Source organism: Tachypleus tridentatus, chromosome 4 (assembly GCF_004210375.1).
Source record: "Tachypleus tridentatus isolate NWPU-2018 chromosome 4, ASM421037v1, whole genome shotgun sequence".
Lineage (NCBI taxonomy): Eukaryota > Metazoa > Arthropoda > Merostomata > Xiphosura > Limulidae > Tachypleus > Tachypleus tridentatus.
Genome location: NC_134828.1, coordinates 105,782,056 through 105,799,136, shown reverse-complemented (window position 1 = coordinate 105,799,136; position 17,081 = coordinate 105,782,056). Strand labels below are relative to the sequence as shown.

The 17,081-nt window shown below is 31.1% G+C and overlaps 1 protein-coding gene across 3 annotated transcripts in view; it reads right to left on the bottom strand.

Moving 5' to 3' along the window:
* Window positions 1–17,081, bottom strand: part of LOC143249838 (glycine receptor subunit alpha-2-like) — a 57,625-nt gene that overhangs the window by 8,178 nt on the left and 32,366 nt on the right. For all 3 annotated transcript variants that reach the window (XM_076500382.1, XM_076500381.1, XM_076500383.1), the window contains 2 exons: window positions 14,407–14,544; window positions 6,584–6,942 (listed from right to left, as the gene is read on the bottom strand). In XM_076500382.1, coding sequence (XP_076356497.1) covers window positions 6,584–6,942; window positions 14,407–14,544 — 497 coding nt within the window. The remainder of the gene's footprint in view (window positions 1–6,583; window positions 6,943–14,406; window positions 14,545–17,081) is intronic.

Genomic DNA, 17,081 nt, shown 5'->3' with positions numbered 1-17,081 from the left:
AATTACAATTAGTAAACCTATATATATCTAATTACAACTAGTAAACCTATATATCTAATTACAATTAGTAAAACCATATATATAATTACAATTAGAAAAACCATATATATAATTACAATCAGTAAACCTGTATATATCTAATTACAACTAATAAACCTATATCTTTAACTACAACTGGTAAACCCATATATTAATTACAATGAGTAAACCTATATATCTAATTACAATTAGTCAACATACATATCTAATTACAATTAGTAACCCTACATATCTAATTACAATTAGTAAACCTATATTTCTAATTACAATTAGTAACCCTACATATCTAATTACAATTAGTAAAACCATATATATAATTACAATCAGTAAATCTGTATATATCTAATTACAACTAATAAACCTATATCTTTAACTACAACTAGTAAACCCATATATTAATTACAATTAGTAAACATATATATCTAATTACAATTAGTAACCCTACATATCTAATTATAATTAGTAAACCTATATATATAATTACAATTAGTTAATCTATATATCTAATTACAATTAGTAAACCTACATATCTAATTACAATTAATAAACCTGCATATCTAATTACAATAAGTAACCCTACATATCTAATTACAATTAGTAAACCTATATATATAATTACAATTAGTAAACCTATATATCTAATTAAAATTAGTAAACCTATATATCTAATTACAATTAGTAAACCTGTATATATCTAATTACAATTAGTAAAACCATATATATAATTACAATTAGTAAAACCATATATATAATTACAATCAGTAAACCTGTATATATCTAATTACAACTAATAAACCTATATCTTTAACTACAACTAGTAAACCCATATATTAATTATAATTAGTAAACCTATATATCTAATTACAATTAGTTAATCTATATATCTAATTACAATTAGTAAACCTACATATCTAATTACAATTAATTAACCTGCATATCTAATTACAATTAGTAACCCTACATACCTAATTACAATTAGTAACCCTACATATCTAATTACAATTAGTAACCCTACATATCTAATTACAATTAGTAAACCTATATATATAATTACAATGAGTAAACCTATATATCTAATTACAATTAGTCAACATACATATCTAATTACAATTAGTAACCCTACATATCTAATTACAATTAGTAAACCTATATTTCTAATTACAATTAGTAACCCTACATATCTAATTACAATTAGTAAAACCATATATATAATTACAATCAGTAAACCTGTATATATCTAATTACAACTAATAAACCTATATCTTTAACTACAACTAGTAAACCCATATATTAGTTACAATTAGTAAACATATATATCTAATTACAATTAGTAACCCTACATATCTAATTATAATTAGTAAACCTATATATCTAATTACAATTAGTTAATCTATATATCTAATTACAATTAGTAAACCTACATATCTAATTACAATTAATAAACCTGCATATCTAATTACAATAAGTAACCCTACATATCTAATTACAATTAGTAAACCTATATATATAATTACAATTAGTAAACCTATATATCTAATTAAAATTAGTAAACCTATATATCTAATTACAATTAGTAAACCTGTATATATCTAATTACAACTAGTAAACCTATATATCTAATTACAATTAGTAAAACCATATATATAATTACAATTAGTAAAACCATATATATAATTACAATCAGTAAACCTGTATATATCTAATTACAACTAATAAACCTATATCTTTGGCTACAACTAGTAAAACCCATATATTAATTACAATTAGTAAACATATATATCTAATTACAATTAGTAACCCTACATATCTAATTATAATTAGTAAACCTATATATCTAATTACAATTAGTTAATCTATATATCTAATTACAATTAGTAAACCTACATATCTAATTACAATTAATAAACCTGCATATCTAATTACAATTAGTAACCCTACATATCTAATTACAATTAGTAAACCTATATATATAATTACAATTAGTAAACCTATATATCTAATTACAATTAGTAAACCTACATATCTAATTACAATTAGTAACCCTACATATCTAATTACAATTAGTAAACCTATATATCTAATTACAATTAGTAAACCTATATATCTAATTACAATTAGTAAACCTGTATATATCTAATTACAACTAGTAAACCTATATATATAATTACAATAGGTAAGCCTATATATCTAATTACAACTAGTAAACCTATATATATAATTACAATAAGTAAGCCTATATATCTAATTACAACTAGTAAACCTGTATATCTAATTATAATTAGTAAAACCATGTATATAATTACAATCAGTAAACCTGTATATATCTAATTACAACTAATAAACCTATATCTTTAACTACAATTAATAAACCTATATCTTTAACTACAACTAGTAAACCCATATATTAATTACAATTAGTAAACATATATATCTAATTACAATTAGTAAACATATATATCTAATTACAATTAGTAAACCTATATATCTAATTACAATTAGTAAACCTACATATCTAATTACAATTAATAAACCTGCATATCTAATTATAATTAGTAACCCTACATATCCAATTATAATTAGTAAACCTACATATCTAATTACAATTAGTAAACCTATATATCTAATTACAATTAGTAAATCTATATATCTAATTACAATTAGTAACCCTACATATCTAATTACAATTAGTAACCATACATATCTAATGACAATTACTAAACCTACATATCTAATTATAATTAGTAAACTTATATATCTAATTACAATTAGTAACCCTACATATCTAATTACAATTAGTAAACCTACATGTCTAATTACAATTAGTAAACCTACATGTCTAATTACAATTAGTAACCCTACATATCTAATTACAATTAGTAAACCTATATATCTAATTACAATTAGTAAACCTATATATTTAATTACAATTAGTAAACCTCTATATATCTAATTACAACTAGTAAACCTATATATATAATTACAATAAGTAAGCCTATATATCTAATTACAACTAGTAAACCTATATATATAATTACAATAAGTAAGCCTATATATCTAATTACCACTAGTAAACTTGTATATCTAATTATAATTAGTAAAACCATGTATATAATTACAATCAGTAAACCTGTATATATCTAATTACAACTAATAAACCTATATCTTTAACTACAATTAATAAACCTATATCTTTAACTACAACTAGTAAACCCATATATTAATTACAATTAGTAAACATATATATCTAATTACAATTAGTAAACATATGTATCTAATTACAATTAGTAAACCTATATGTCTAATTATAATTAGTAACCCTACATATCTAATTATAATTAGTAAACCTATATATCTAATTACAATTAGTTAATCTATATATCTAATTACAATTAGTAAACCTACATATCTAATTACAATTAATAAACCTGCATATCTAATTACAATAAGTAACCCTACATATCTAATTACAATTAGTAAACCTATATATATAATTACAATTAGTAAACCTATATATCTAATTAAAATTAGTAAACCTATATATCTAATTACAATTAGTAAACCTGTATATATCTAATTACAACTAGTAAACCTATATATCTAATTACAATTAGTAAAACCATATATATAATTACAATTAGTAAAACCATATATATAATTACAATCAGTAAACCTGTATATATCTAATTACAACTAATAAACCTATATCTTTAACTACAACTAGTAAACCCATATATTAATTACAATTAGTAAACATATATATCTAATTACAATTAGTAACCCTACATATCTAATTATAATTAGTAAACCTATATATCTAATTACAATTAGTTAATCTATATATCTAATTACAATTAGTAAACCTACATATCTAATTACAATTAATAAACCTGCATATCTAATTACAATTAGTAACCCTACATATCTAATTACAATTAGTAAACCTATATATATAATTACAATTAGTAAACCTATATATCTAATTACAATTAGTAAACCTACATATCTAATTACAATTAGTAACCCTACATATCTAATTACAATTAGTAAACCTATATATCTAATTACAATTAGTAAACCTATATATCTAATTACAATTAGTAAACCTGTATATATCTAATTACAACTAGTAAGCCTATATATATAATTACAATAGGTAAGCCTATATATCTAATTACAACTAGTAAACCTGTATATCTAATTATAATTAGTAAAACCATGTATATAATTACAATCAGTAAACCTGTATATATCTAATTACAACTAATAAACCTATATCTTTAACTACAATTAATAAACCTATATCTTTAACTACAACTAGTAAACCCATATATTAATTACAATTAGTAAACATATATATCTAATTACAATTAGTAAACATATATATCTAATTACAATTAGTAAACCTATATATCTAATTACAATTAGTAAACCTACATATCTAATTACAATTAATAAACCTGCATATCTAATTATAATTAGTAACCCTACATATCTAATTATAATTGGTAAACCTACATATCTAATTACAATTAGTAAACCTATATATCTAATTACAATTAGTAAATCTATATATCTAATTACAATTAGTAACCCTACATATCTAATTACAATTAGTAACCATACATATCTAATGACAATTACTAAACCTACATATCTAATTATAATTAGTAAACCTATATATCTAATTACAATTAGTAACCCTACATATCTAATTACAATTAGTAAACCTACATGACTAATTACAATTAGTAAACCTACATGTCTAATTACAATTAGTAACCCTACATATCTAATTACAATTAGTAAACCTATATATCTAATTACAATTAGTAAACCTATATATCTAATTACAATTAGTAAACCTGTATATATCTAATTACAACTGGTAAACCTATATATATAATTACAATAAGTAAGCCTATATATCTAATTACAACTAGTAAACCTATATATATAATTACAATAAGTAAGCCTATATATCTAATTACAACTAGTAAACTTGTATATCTAATTATAATTAGTAAAACCATGTATATAATTACAATCAGTAAACCTGTATATATCTAATTACAACTAATAAACCTATATCTTTAACTACAATTAATAAACCTATATCTTTAACTACAACTTGTAAACCCATATATTAATTACAATTAGTAAACATATATATCTAAATACAATTAGTAAACATATATATCTAATTACAATTAGTAAACCTATATGTCTAATTACAATAAGTAACCCTACATATCTAATTACAATTAGTAAACCTATATATCTAATTACAATTAGTAAACCTATATATCTAATTACAATTAGTAAACCTGTATATATCTAATTACAACTAGTAAACCTATATATATAATTACAATAAGTAAGCCTATATATCTAATTACAACTAGTAAACCTATATATATAATTACAATAAGTAAGCCTATATATCTAATTACAACTAGTAAACCTGTATATCTAATTATAATTAGTGAAACCATGTATATAATTACAATCAGTAAACCTGTATATATCTAATTACAACTAATAAACCTATATCTTTAACTACAATTAATAAACCTATATCTTTAACTACAACTAGTAAACCCATATATTAATTACAATTAGTAAACATATATATCTAATTACAATTAGTAAACATATATATCTAATTACAATTAGTAAACCTATATGTCTAATTACAATAAGTAAACGTATATATCTAATTACAATTAATAAAATGTAAACAAATATTAAGACGAAATATTTATTCTATTTTTACTAACCATACAACTTTATTCTGTGAAATGACAGTTCGAGGATTTTCTCTTATGTGGAAACTTTTCTAAACGATACATCCTCATTCTGCCTAAATAGTAAAACCTTCTATCCACTGTCTTCCATGACATCCTCATTCTGCCTAAATAGTAAAACCTTCTATCCACTGTCTTCCATTACATCCTCATTCTGCCTAAATAGTAAAACCTTCTAACCACTGTCTTCCATGATATCCTCAGCCTGCCTAAATAGTAAAACCTTCTAACCACTGTCTTACTTTACATCCTCATTCTACCTGAATGGTAAAATATTGTAATCACTATCTTCCATTACATCCTCATTCTGTCTAAATAGTAAAACCTTCTAACCATTATCTTCCATAAAATCCTCATTCTGACTGATCATTGTGTTCCATTACGTCCTCTGTAAAGCTAAATGGTGAAATGTAAGGCGACGCATGATGTTCCTCAGCCTTCTACGAGTACATTAGTGCCACAAGCATATACTGCTAAACTGTATCAAAATAACTGGAATGTAATAACATAATATTTCAAATACTGTTCTAAAGGTAACTATGGAAACTCATAGCTGGCATTTTTGTTTGTATAGTCGATTTTTTTTCCATAATAAAAGCTTTTTGTTGTAAGGGAAGGATGCGATTTTTTAAGGTTTTCTATGTGAAGCTCGTATCTTTATATTCACTTTTACCTTTCAAATTCATTAAAAATTATGTAAATATATACTTCTGACTAAACAGATTCGGTTCCTCACATACACTGAAAAATCTGAAACTCTTCAGGTGCTCTGCTTTCATCTTACTCCGGGACAGGTAGTTCACCAGGGTAAACTCTAGAAGTGCACCGAACACCATTACAGAGCATGCTCCAATCCAAACATCAATAGCTTTGACATATGAAACTGGTGGAAGTTGGGTCCTGACTCCAGAAGCTACTGTGGTCAAGGTCAGAAGGGTCGTGACGCCGAGCGTGACCCTAGCTGGAACAGCATCCACATTCAACCAGAAAGAAACCCAGGAAATAGTAACGATTAGAAAAGTCGGTAAGTATGTCTGAACCATATGGTAACCATTCTGCCTCTTCAGAACAAAAGTCACATTCAAATAGCTGAACACCCCTTAAAAGAGAAAAAAAATAAAACTAACCTCATCACGTTGAAAGTAATAGAACAATGTTTAATCTACCTTTAGCTTTAGTAATTATTAGAACAATCTCTGAAGCACTATATTTATCAGGAAACACCTCGACATGTCTGTCGATGTTAAAAATATCAACCTACTGATGCCTTTACTTTATAGAAACAATAACAAGTAACACTGGTTCTTAAATAGCCTTGTAGTCAGTTTAAAAATGCATCTATTTTATTAAAGCTTATTAGTAAACACGATTACAGCCCGGCATGGCCAGATAGGTGGTTAAGGCACTCGACTCATAATCCGAGAGTCGTGGGTTCGAATCGGTGTCACACCAAACATGCTCGCCTTTTCAGCCGCGGGAGCGTTATAATGTGACAGTCAATCCCACTATTCGTTGGTAAAAGAGTAGCCCAAGAGTTGGCGGTGGGTGGTGATGACTAGTTGCCTTCCCTCTAGTCTTACACTGCTAAATTAGGGGCGGCTAGCGCAGATAGCCCTCGAGTAGCTTTGTGCGAAATTCAAAAACAACAAAGAAAAACAATAAACATGATTAAATGTAACGTTATAATGTTACGGTCAAACTATTCGTTGGTAAAAGAGTAGCCCAAGAGTTAGCGGTTGGTGGTGATTACTAGCTGCCTTCCGTCTAGTCTTACACTGCTAGAGATATTAAGAAGTGTAGCGTTTCTGGTAACAAGACATGCATAACCGACTGCGAGTGCAACATCCTTTCTCACAATGTAGTCAACAGTAACCATCAGAATAATAACAACACAACAAACAATCAATAGAAACCACACAGTACACACGTGACCGATGGCAAATCTTGTACGTTACATTTTTTTATATTACAAACATTCACTACAACCCTACAATTTAGGAATAATCGTTCAGGAGACATTGCACAAGTGTACACTCAACCGAACAAAAGGGCATACTTTTACCTTTACACTTTAAAAATCACTGTTCACTCATTATTGTTCATACCAACGGTTTTTACATATTTTTGAAGCTACACCTCGATTGACGAAGATCGCCACCATCCATTTGCAGCGTGAGAACAGTTTGTTTGTTTTTGTATTTCGCGCAAAGCTACGCGGGAGTTACTGCCCTAGCCGTTCCTAATTTAACAATGTAAGACTAGAGGGAAGGCAACTGGTCATCACCACCACCAACTCTTGGGCTGCTCTTTTACCAATGAATAGCGGGATTGACCGTAAATTATAACGCCCCCACAGCTGAAAGACCGAGCATGTTTGGTATGACTGGGATTCGAATCTGCGACCCTCGGATTATGAGTCGATCGCCCTAACCACCTGGCCATGCCGGGCCACGTGAGAACAATTTCATAAAAACATCCATTGCGTTGCATAAGGCTTCTCATTTTACTCTACTTTGTTTGAGTTATTTCTTGGCCAGAAAGCATAAACTAATGGTTTCCTGTTTCCCTGTGTTGAAATAATATATAATTTATTTCTTACTGTAATTCTTTAATATATTTAGACTCTGCTACGTGAGGCTATTATATTGTGTAATGTGTGTTTCTGTGAACATTTTTATGGTTGGTTAAGTCTCTTATCTCCTTTCTTTGGATTTGACTCATTTGAATGCACGAGCTCACTAATGCGCTCGCACGGGCTCACTAATACGCTTGCACACTTTCACATTGCCTTTATAATACACCATTATCATTTTGTTTACGATCCAACGAATCGAAGTTAGCACGTGTGATACCCCTTCCTGCAATTCATTGCAAGGATACATTCCTTCAACTTTCAAAGGTATGGAATAATCTTCCAAATACTTTATGTACTTTGTGATGCTTTAAATCTTAGGGGTCCTACATCAATTTTACCTATTCCCAAAACACGCACCATCGATCTAACAAGCAGTGTTGTGTTCCGTATTGTACACATTACAATCATTGTAGATTATTCAATTGTCCCTGCTAGTTGCATATAAAACACTTTTTTTTTTCTCGGCCATATTTTATTTAGGAAATATCAGAGACGATCCCTAGCTTTGCAAGTGTTTTACAGTGTATATATAAAACCTACACTTTCCCTTACAGTATAAACATAAGGGATTTTTCTAACATTAAATGTGAAACATTAGTCCCTTGTTCCTGGTCGCACCAAACATGCTCGCCCTTTCAGCCGTGGGGGCGTTATAATGTTACGGTCAATCCCACTATTCGTTGGTAAAAGAGTAGCCCAAGAGTTAGCTGTTGGTGGTGATTACTAGCTGCCTTCCCTCTAGTCTTACACTGCTAAATTAGGAACGGCTAGCACAGATAGCCCTCGAGTAGCTTTGTGCGAAATTCAAAAACAAACAAGCTTAGCAGTAATAACTATAATATTCTGATAACACTTTAAACTTCATTGGTTTACTTTAGAGAATCTTATTCTATTGTTTGTAACCCTCTTTTAGCCTTCTAAATAAGGTCATGTTTTTCCATTTGCCCTTTACCTCATAGTGCTCTTTACTGATTACAAGAATCTATCTCCTTGCTAACAAGGAAACAAAGAAGGGGGTGCATAATATCCCTTTCAGAATGCACGTGACATCAAATGAGAAGAATGCACGTGACTTCAAACGAGAACATACATCTGTGTATACACCGTGAGTATGAGTGATTTAAAAAACGCTTTTGATTTATAAGGGACACTCAACTCTTTACTAAAACCTATATTCGTAGCAATACATTACGGTAACCCTTTTTTCGGTCTGACTGTTAATTGTTAAGTACAAAAATACACAATGAGTTATTTGTGCAAACACCGAAATTTCCCGCTGTGCCACTGGAGGGCTTTTTTCTCTTTCAGAAATATGTTTATAATCACATTTTAAGCAAAGGTTATTTCTATCAGGTATATATAAGAGGTGGAAAAAAAGGGTTTGGAGAGAAAGAAAGAACGTTGTTGAGCCCTAAGACAAAAAAAAATATATAAATATACTATTGCTGTTATAAAAGTTTGAAGTGTGTATTGTAGTTAGATTAGTTACAATTGGAAACGTTTGTAGTTTATTACTGCGGATAAAGCTAAGCCTAAACTTGAAGCAATTTAAACTGATTACTAGATCGTTAAGTATGCTTTCATGACAACGTTGGATTGTTTTCTGGAAAAACCTATCATTAGAAAAGTCCCTCTTTAGACACGGCTACAAAAAGTTATTGTTTTAAAATGTTTTCTGTGTGTTCTACAACATTTTGAGCCTGCGGTTGTGCAAATTTGGTGGACCTTGTCGCTCTGACACATCAAATATCTAAACTCGGTAAGGTGTCAGAGTAAGTCAGAAGTATCAAGATATCCAGTTAATGAGTTCTGGAATATAAAATTAATGTACTATTCCTACTAAAAGAAAACCTTCTTCAGGTTCTAAATTAAAAGTCTTTAGTACAATTTAGGTTGTGCAAGAATTGTGAAGTCGCGACAGTTTTTTTTTTGTCCTCCTATTGGTCTTTATGTCCGTGATATACCACTAGTTACAAGAAGCCGTACGACTGGGGCACAGTTTCTGGATAGTCCTGGTGTCACAAATGACATCGAATTCCTTTGTTTTACAAAATAATTAATTATAAGGTATAGTCCTTTCTGTGAAATTCTTAATTTCGGATCTGATTATCCTACTGTAAAGTATTTGCTTCAAAATGGGCCTTCCCATAAGTGACCAGTTAGTGGTGGCATCGCATTACTTACGTAACACCAAACGATGTAAAAATGTAGTTCAGGTACATAACGGGTGTGGTCACCACTTGCTTAACTTACTTGCATATTTAAAACTCTTTTAATATAAGTTATCGGCTATCTGTATAGCATTTTGGTTTTATTAATAAGCGAGAACAAAAAGTTGGTTGAAGTGAGGAGTTTTGTTGATGAAAAAATCCTATAATTATGCATATTTCACGCAAAATATACATAAAAATATTCCATATAATAAGACGTCTGAAAGTATCATAATAGCTTTAATATTATAACCCACTTTAGATAAAATTTCTTTATAAACCTTTCTGTTTCTACACTAAAGTGTTTCGCTAGAGATTTTGAAAAATATGATGACTATCGAAACATAATTTTCGTTACGCATATTTTGAGTATCAGGTCCTCTTTTGCATACTGATTGTACATTAATGCCCTTTTAAGGCTTAGTACATGTAATTATATGAGTAGTGTATCTAAGTATTTTTCTGTATTATACTCACTGGAGCAAAGTCACTCGCACAAAACGTATCATTTATTTCTTTGTCTTCGCGTGAACGTGTAGACGTTGTGCGTAATTCATCTCCTATGAGGAATGGCAAAAGGGCAAATAGTTGTCAAACTCGTAGGCACAAGAAAAATATATAAAGTAAAGGTTTTCCGAATATCTCTGGGGCGTGTCCAAAAGTCCTTGAACGTTTTGTATTACTTAGGGATTGGAAAGCCGGAAAATATTCGCCACGGACAAATAAACATTCATCTAGATAAGAATCAGTATATCATATGAAGTCAACAGCTCTTAGTGTGTGTTTGAATTACGTAATACCATAATGAAGCAGTGTTATGTATTCACGTTGTTATTGAAAGCATAACATGAATATTTAAAACTATATCGTTTTTCTTAGAAAACACACAATCAACTAAAGTCACGAGAGTTTTCAAGCAAGCCACTTGTAGCAGGTCTCGTGATACCCACTGATTAGCTTATATAAATAACAATAATAAATTAATGCCTGCACTCGCATTACGCTGTTTATCTTATTCCATAGCGTGTATTAAATATTCATAACAAGTATATTATGATAAACAAGGAATTTGCTCGAACGCGGTTCAATAATTAAAAGCTATCTTTCTATGTTCAATAATTCTGGGATTGGTATAAGTATGTTAGAACATTTGGGGCTTCTGACCTGAGCGTTTAGCCCACGTGTGCATAAGTTGCCCGTTCAGTTTCAAGATTCTAAATCCAAGTTTTTATGAAATAATAACATAACTTATCGAGGATACCTTTATAAGATTATTTTTAATTAGATCGAAATACTTGCATAGAGATATTTTTATATAGGTTCATAAATAAATATAAACATAGAGATATCTCTATGTAGGTTTATAAACAAATATAAACAACCATGTAAAATGTTCAATAACTTCAGTGTTTTAACTATCTGCAGTATCGTGGAGAACCATTAACGTTGGAAGCCCTTCCTTAATGTTCTTTATTAAAGTAACACGTACTTCCGCTTTAAGTACTTCTTTCCCTATTAAAGTAATGCGTACTTCCGCTTTGAGAACTTCTTCCCCTATTAAAGTAACACGTACTTCCGGTTTGAGTTTCTCTCTCTACATGGTGCCCCCCGCTAGTACAGCGGTAAGTCTCCGGAGTTATAACGCTAAAATCAGGGGTTCGATTCCCCTCGGTGGGCTCAGCAGATAGCCCGATGTGGCTTTGCTATAAAAAAAAAACACACTCTCTCTACAACTAAATTAAATGCACTTCCGATTTGAGTGCTGGTTCCTCTACCAAAATAATACGTACTTCCGGTTTGAGTGCTTGTTCTCCCTACCAATGTAAAACACACTTTGGGTTTGAATGTTTGTTCAACCATTAAAGTAACTTGTGCTTCCGCTTTAAGAACTTTTATTTTAAAGAAAAATCCATACTTTAAAATACTTTTCGAGTGCTTGTGCTATAGAATGACAGTGTAGTGTAAGAGGCAAGCTTGAAATTTTAAGATTCATAAACGGAAGTAAATACTAAACCAGTTCATTCATTCTAGACCCGGCATGGCCAGGGGGGTTAAGGGGTTCGAATCTCCGTCGCACTAAACGTGCTCGCCCTTTCTTGGTAAAAGAGTAGCCCAAGAGTTGGCGGTGGATGGTGATGACTAGCTGCCTACCCTCTAGTCTTACACTGCTAAATTATGAATAGCCCTCGTGTAGCTTTGCGCAAAATTCATAAACAAAACAAACAATCATTCATTCTAGGACTTTTTGTTAATTACTGATAATGTGTGCATTAGACAAATAAACAGTGAGCAAGTTTAACTTCATGCTGATATTTACCTTTTGCTAGTCTGACGACAGATACAAGGAAGTTACAGAAAGATTACACTGAACTAATTTGAACGTGGAGTAAAAGTTGTTTATTGAATGTTTCTCGCCAACTTTACCTTGGTAGTAATTTCTGTTTAAACCATTGGACTCCAAACTCAGTAAGGGTTCAGGGCCAAAACACACAGAAGGATGTGCTTAGAAAAAAAAAATATTTCTCTCTCACATGTGAGAGTTATCGGTTAAAGCCTAGTTTAAGAAGAAACTGACAACTAAGTATATACACACACATACATATGTAAATAAGATAACAAGTGAGTTAAAACCAGAACGGTAGTAGGAGTCTGAGAAGAGACTTCCAGCATATAATACACAAATGACTAGCAGCTAAGTCGTTGTTTCATATTGATTTAACTGTAAAGTTTAGCACAATCATTGGGTAGAGATCTATGAATCCAATACCATTAATTAAGCTTCACTTGCCAATGTTTTTATGAGCCTTGAAAATATGTGTACCCTAGACATTGATACTAACACTATAAAACCTTTAAAATATATTTTACGGTGTTTCTAAGATGGGACAAAGTTAGTTATGTGCTTCAAAAGCCTTGAAAACAATGAATTATTTCAGTGATTCCCCAGTGAGGTCCCGGCATGGTCAGGTGGTTAAAGCAAAGGTACTCGACACGTAATCTGATGGTCGCAGGTTCGAAACCCCATCACACCAAACATGCTCGCCTTTTCAACCGTGGGTGTGTTATAATGTGACGGTTAATTCCACTATTTGTTAGTAAACAAGTAGCCCAAGAGTTGGCGGTGAGTGGTGATGACTAGCTGCCTCCCCTCTAGTCTTACGCTGTTAAATTAGGGACGACTAGCGCAGATGGCCCTGAAGTAGCTTTGCGCAAAATTCAAAACAAAATTAATCCCCAGTAAGTGTATGGACTTATACTCCCCTCCAGTGAAATAGCGGTATGTCTGCGGACTTACAACTCTAGAAACCGAGTTTTGATACTCGTGGTAGACAGAGCATGGATAGTCCAATGCTACTTTGTTATAAAACACAAACAGCCTTTGGACGGGAGAGTCGATAGACGACGAGAAGGAGTCGTGGAATCTACCAGAAAAGTCGTCACCCATCGATTTTCTCAAAGGCTTCAATACTTCTAAAGCTGTTAAACACCACAATAAATGTTCTCTTGAACACTTGTAGCACCTCTTTTTGTAAGGTTATACTTACATTAAGATTCAAATAGCGAAAATGCTTTATCTACTGAGGTTGTCGATATATAAAACTAGAAGTACAAACTTGAAAATATTGAAATCGGACATGGTTATGACCGGTACTTCCGCACATGTGTGTCCAAGTTTACTGTGGACACCTGTCCACTTCTTCCAATATCAAAGACTTACCTACATCATTATAGTTTTCAAAAACAGGTCCTTCTGGATCTACAGACACAACTTCGAACTCTGAAATTTCTAGGTTAGGGTCAAGTAATACAGCATTATCCATCCAAGTTAAAGTCATGCTTTCAACACTCTGGGAATCTAACAACAAAGGATAGTTAAATTAACGTGTGTATTTTTTATCTGATATAAAAAACGTAATGAAAACTAATAATGAAATAACATTAAAAACAATAATTTTATCCCCAAGTCTTTCGTCTCGTTACAGAAAATCTTACCTGTACCAGATATTCATGAATATATTTACAATAAACAGATAAATAAAACAAGTGCTTTAACCAAAAAAATAAAATATTTGAGGCTCTACGAATTTCGAAGATCTAATTACAAATACTGGCATGTTACAACTGAACACAGTATTACTACGCAATAGATAAACAGTATGTCGTTTTATTCTCTGAGCTGATAATTACTTCAAAAAATCGTTTGTTTTTCTTTAATACCACGTGTATTTTGATTCTAAGACATACTTCAAATCCATGTTTCGTCTAATAGCAACACACTATTTTGAAAAGAGCAGTCGTTGATTTCGAAAAAGGTCGCGCTTAACCTACTGAAACGAAAGACAAAACTATCGCTCGAAAGCAAGAAAGACTTTGTTGAATACCAAACGCTTGCTTAATTTTTATTAACGTTAAACGCAATGCTTGTAGTTTTAGTTTGGTTTGTTTTAAATTTCGCGCAAAGCTACACGAGGGCTATCTGCGCTAGCCGTCCCTAGTTTAGCAGTGTAAGACTAGAAGGAAGGCAGCTAGTCATCACCACCCACGGCCAACTCTTGGGTTACTCTTTTACCAACGAATAGTGGGATTGACCGTTACATTATAACCCCCCACGGCTGAAAGGGCGAGCATGTTTGGCGCGACGGGGATTCGAACCCGCGACCCTCGAATTACGAGTCGAGTGCCGTAACCACCTGGTCATCCCGAGCCTGCTTGTAGTTTTAAAGCCAGAAGCATACATTTCAAAGGAGAAAGTTACTAGGTATTAATTGTTTGAAATTACTATCACCATTATAAAACTACTTTTGCTTCTTTGACATTCCACAACAAGTATATACGTTCAGTTGTTTCCGTTTCGTCGATTTATAAGCCCCCCGCTAGTAAAATGGTATATCTACAGATTTACAACGGTGGACTCAGCAGATAGCCTGCAGTGGCTTTGCTATAAGAAAACATACTCTCGATTTGTAAGGTTCACCCTATACCTTTTTTCTAAATCGAAAAAGCCCAATGTCTTTTTTTTTTTCCTGCGTTCAGTATGGCCAGTGGTTAGGGCGCTCGACTCGTAACCTGAGGATCAAGGGTTCGAATTCTCGTCCTACTAAACATTCTCGCCCCTTCCTCCGTGGAAGCATTTTAATGTTATGACAAATCCCACTATTCGTTGATAAAATAGTAGCCCAAGAGTTAGCGGTGAGTGGTAATAACTAGCTGCCTTCCTTTTATCTTATACTGCTAAATCAGGGAAAGCTAGCGCAGATAGCCCTAGTGCAGCTTTGCACAAAATTCAAAACAAAGAAACAAACCGCCTATGTGTGTGCGTTTCCACACGACCTAAAGAGCAAGAGAGTGATTTACTTTTGTAAATATCTCATAAAGACATAAATTAGGGTAGCTTTGGAAAAAAAAAAAAAAGAAGAGAAATCCTTGTAATTATAGCTGAAATTTTAGTTAAATTGTCTAAACGTTTTCAGAAAAGAAACACAAAAATCCCAATAGGAAATTAATTGTTTTATTCTGAAGATTCATGAAACCGTATCAAGTGAAAGTCGTTTGATTAGATAATTATATTTTTCCTGATAAAGATGTTAACTTTTTATGTATTTCCAAGTTTTATCACGTTGATGTTGTATTTTTTTGTTATGAATGATTTACATGATTGGTATTTAATTAAAATCTCAGTTTTATTCACTAAAAGACTGGCTGAAAGAAACAATACAAAAGTATTACTTCATTAATTCAGAGTAAACATAGATAATTGACAAAATAGATTTACGCATTCTTAAAATCATGTAAAAATGATTTGCTAAAAAAAATATCTGTAAATAAAGCGCAGAATGTAATTGATTGTTTGTCTGGAATTAAGCACAAAGCTACGCAATGTGCTATCTGTGCTTTGCTCACCAGTGGTATCGTAACCCAGTTTCTAGCGGTGTGAGTCCGCAGACATGCAGCTGTGCCACAGGGGAGCTGCAGAATTTTTTAAAATCATTAATTTTCTAACTAAGCCTGACAAGTTAGGCTTAAATCAAACATATATTAATATCTTTTGACTTATACACTCACTTTATTAAACTCAATTTGAGGGTAAACATTTGATGTTTTGTTTGCTTTGTTAAATTTTGTAAAAGGTTAATCGAGAGCTATCTGCCTAATTTAGAAGTAATAAAAAGATGGAAGGAGGTTATTCAAAATACTATCGACTCCAACTCTTAAAACATCTAATCGAATAGTAGGATTTCCCATCACTTTATAATTACCCCGAGACTGAAATGGCAATCGTATTTGGTGATTGAACTGGAATCCGTAATTTGCGAGTCGATCACTCCAATACTGAGCCATCCAAGGCCAAATTTGATGTCACTGCAAAACATGAGAAGTGCACCTAGTGGCACA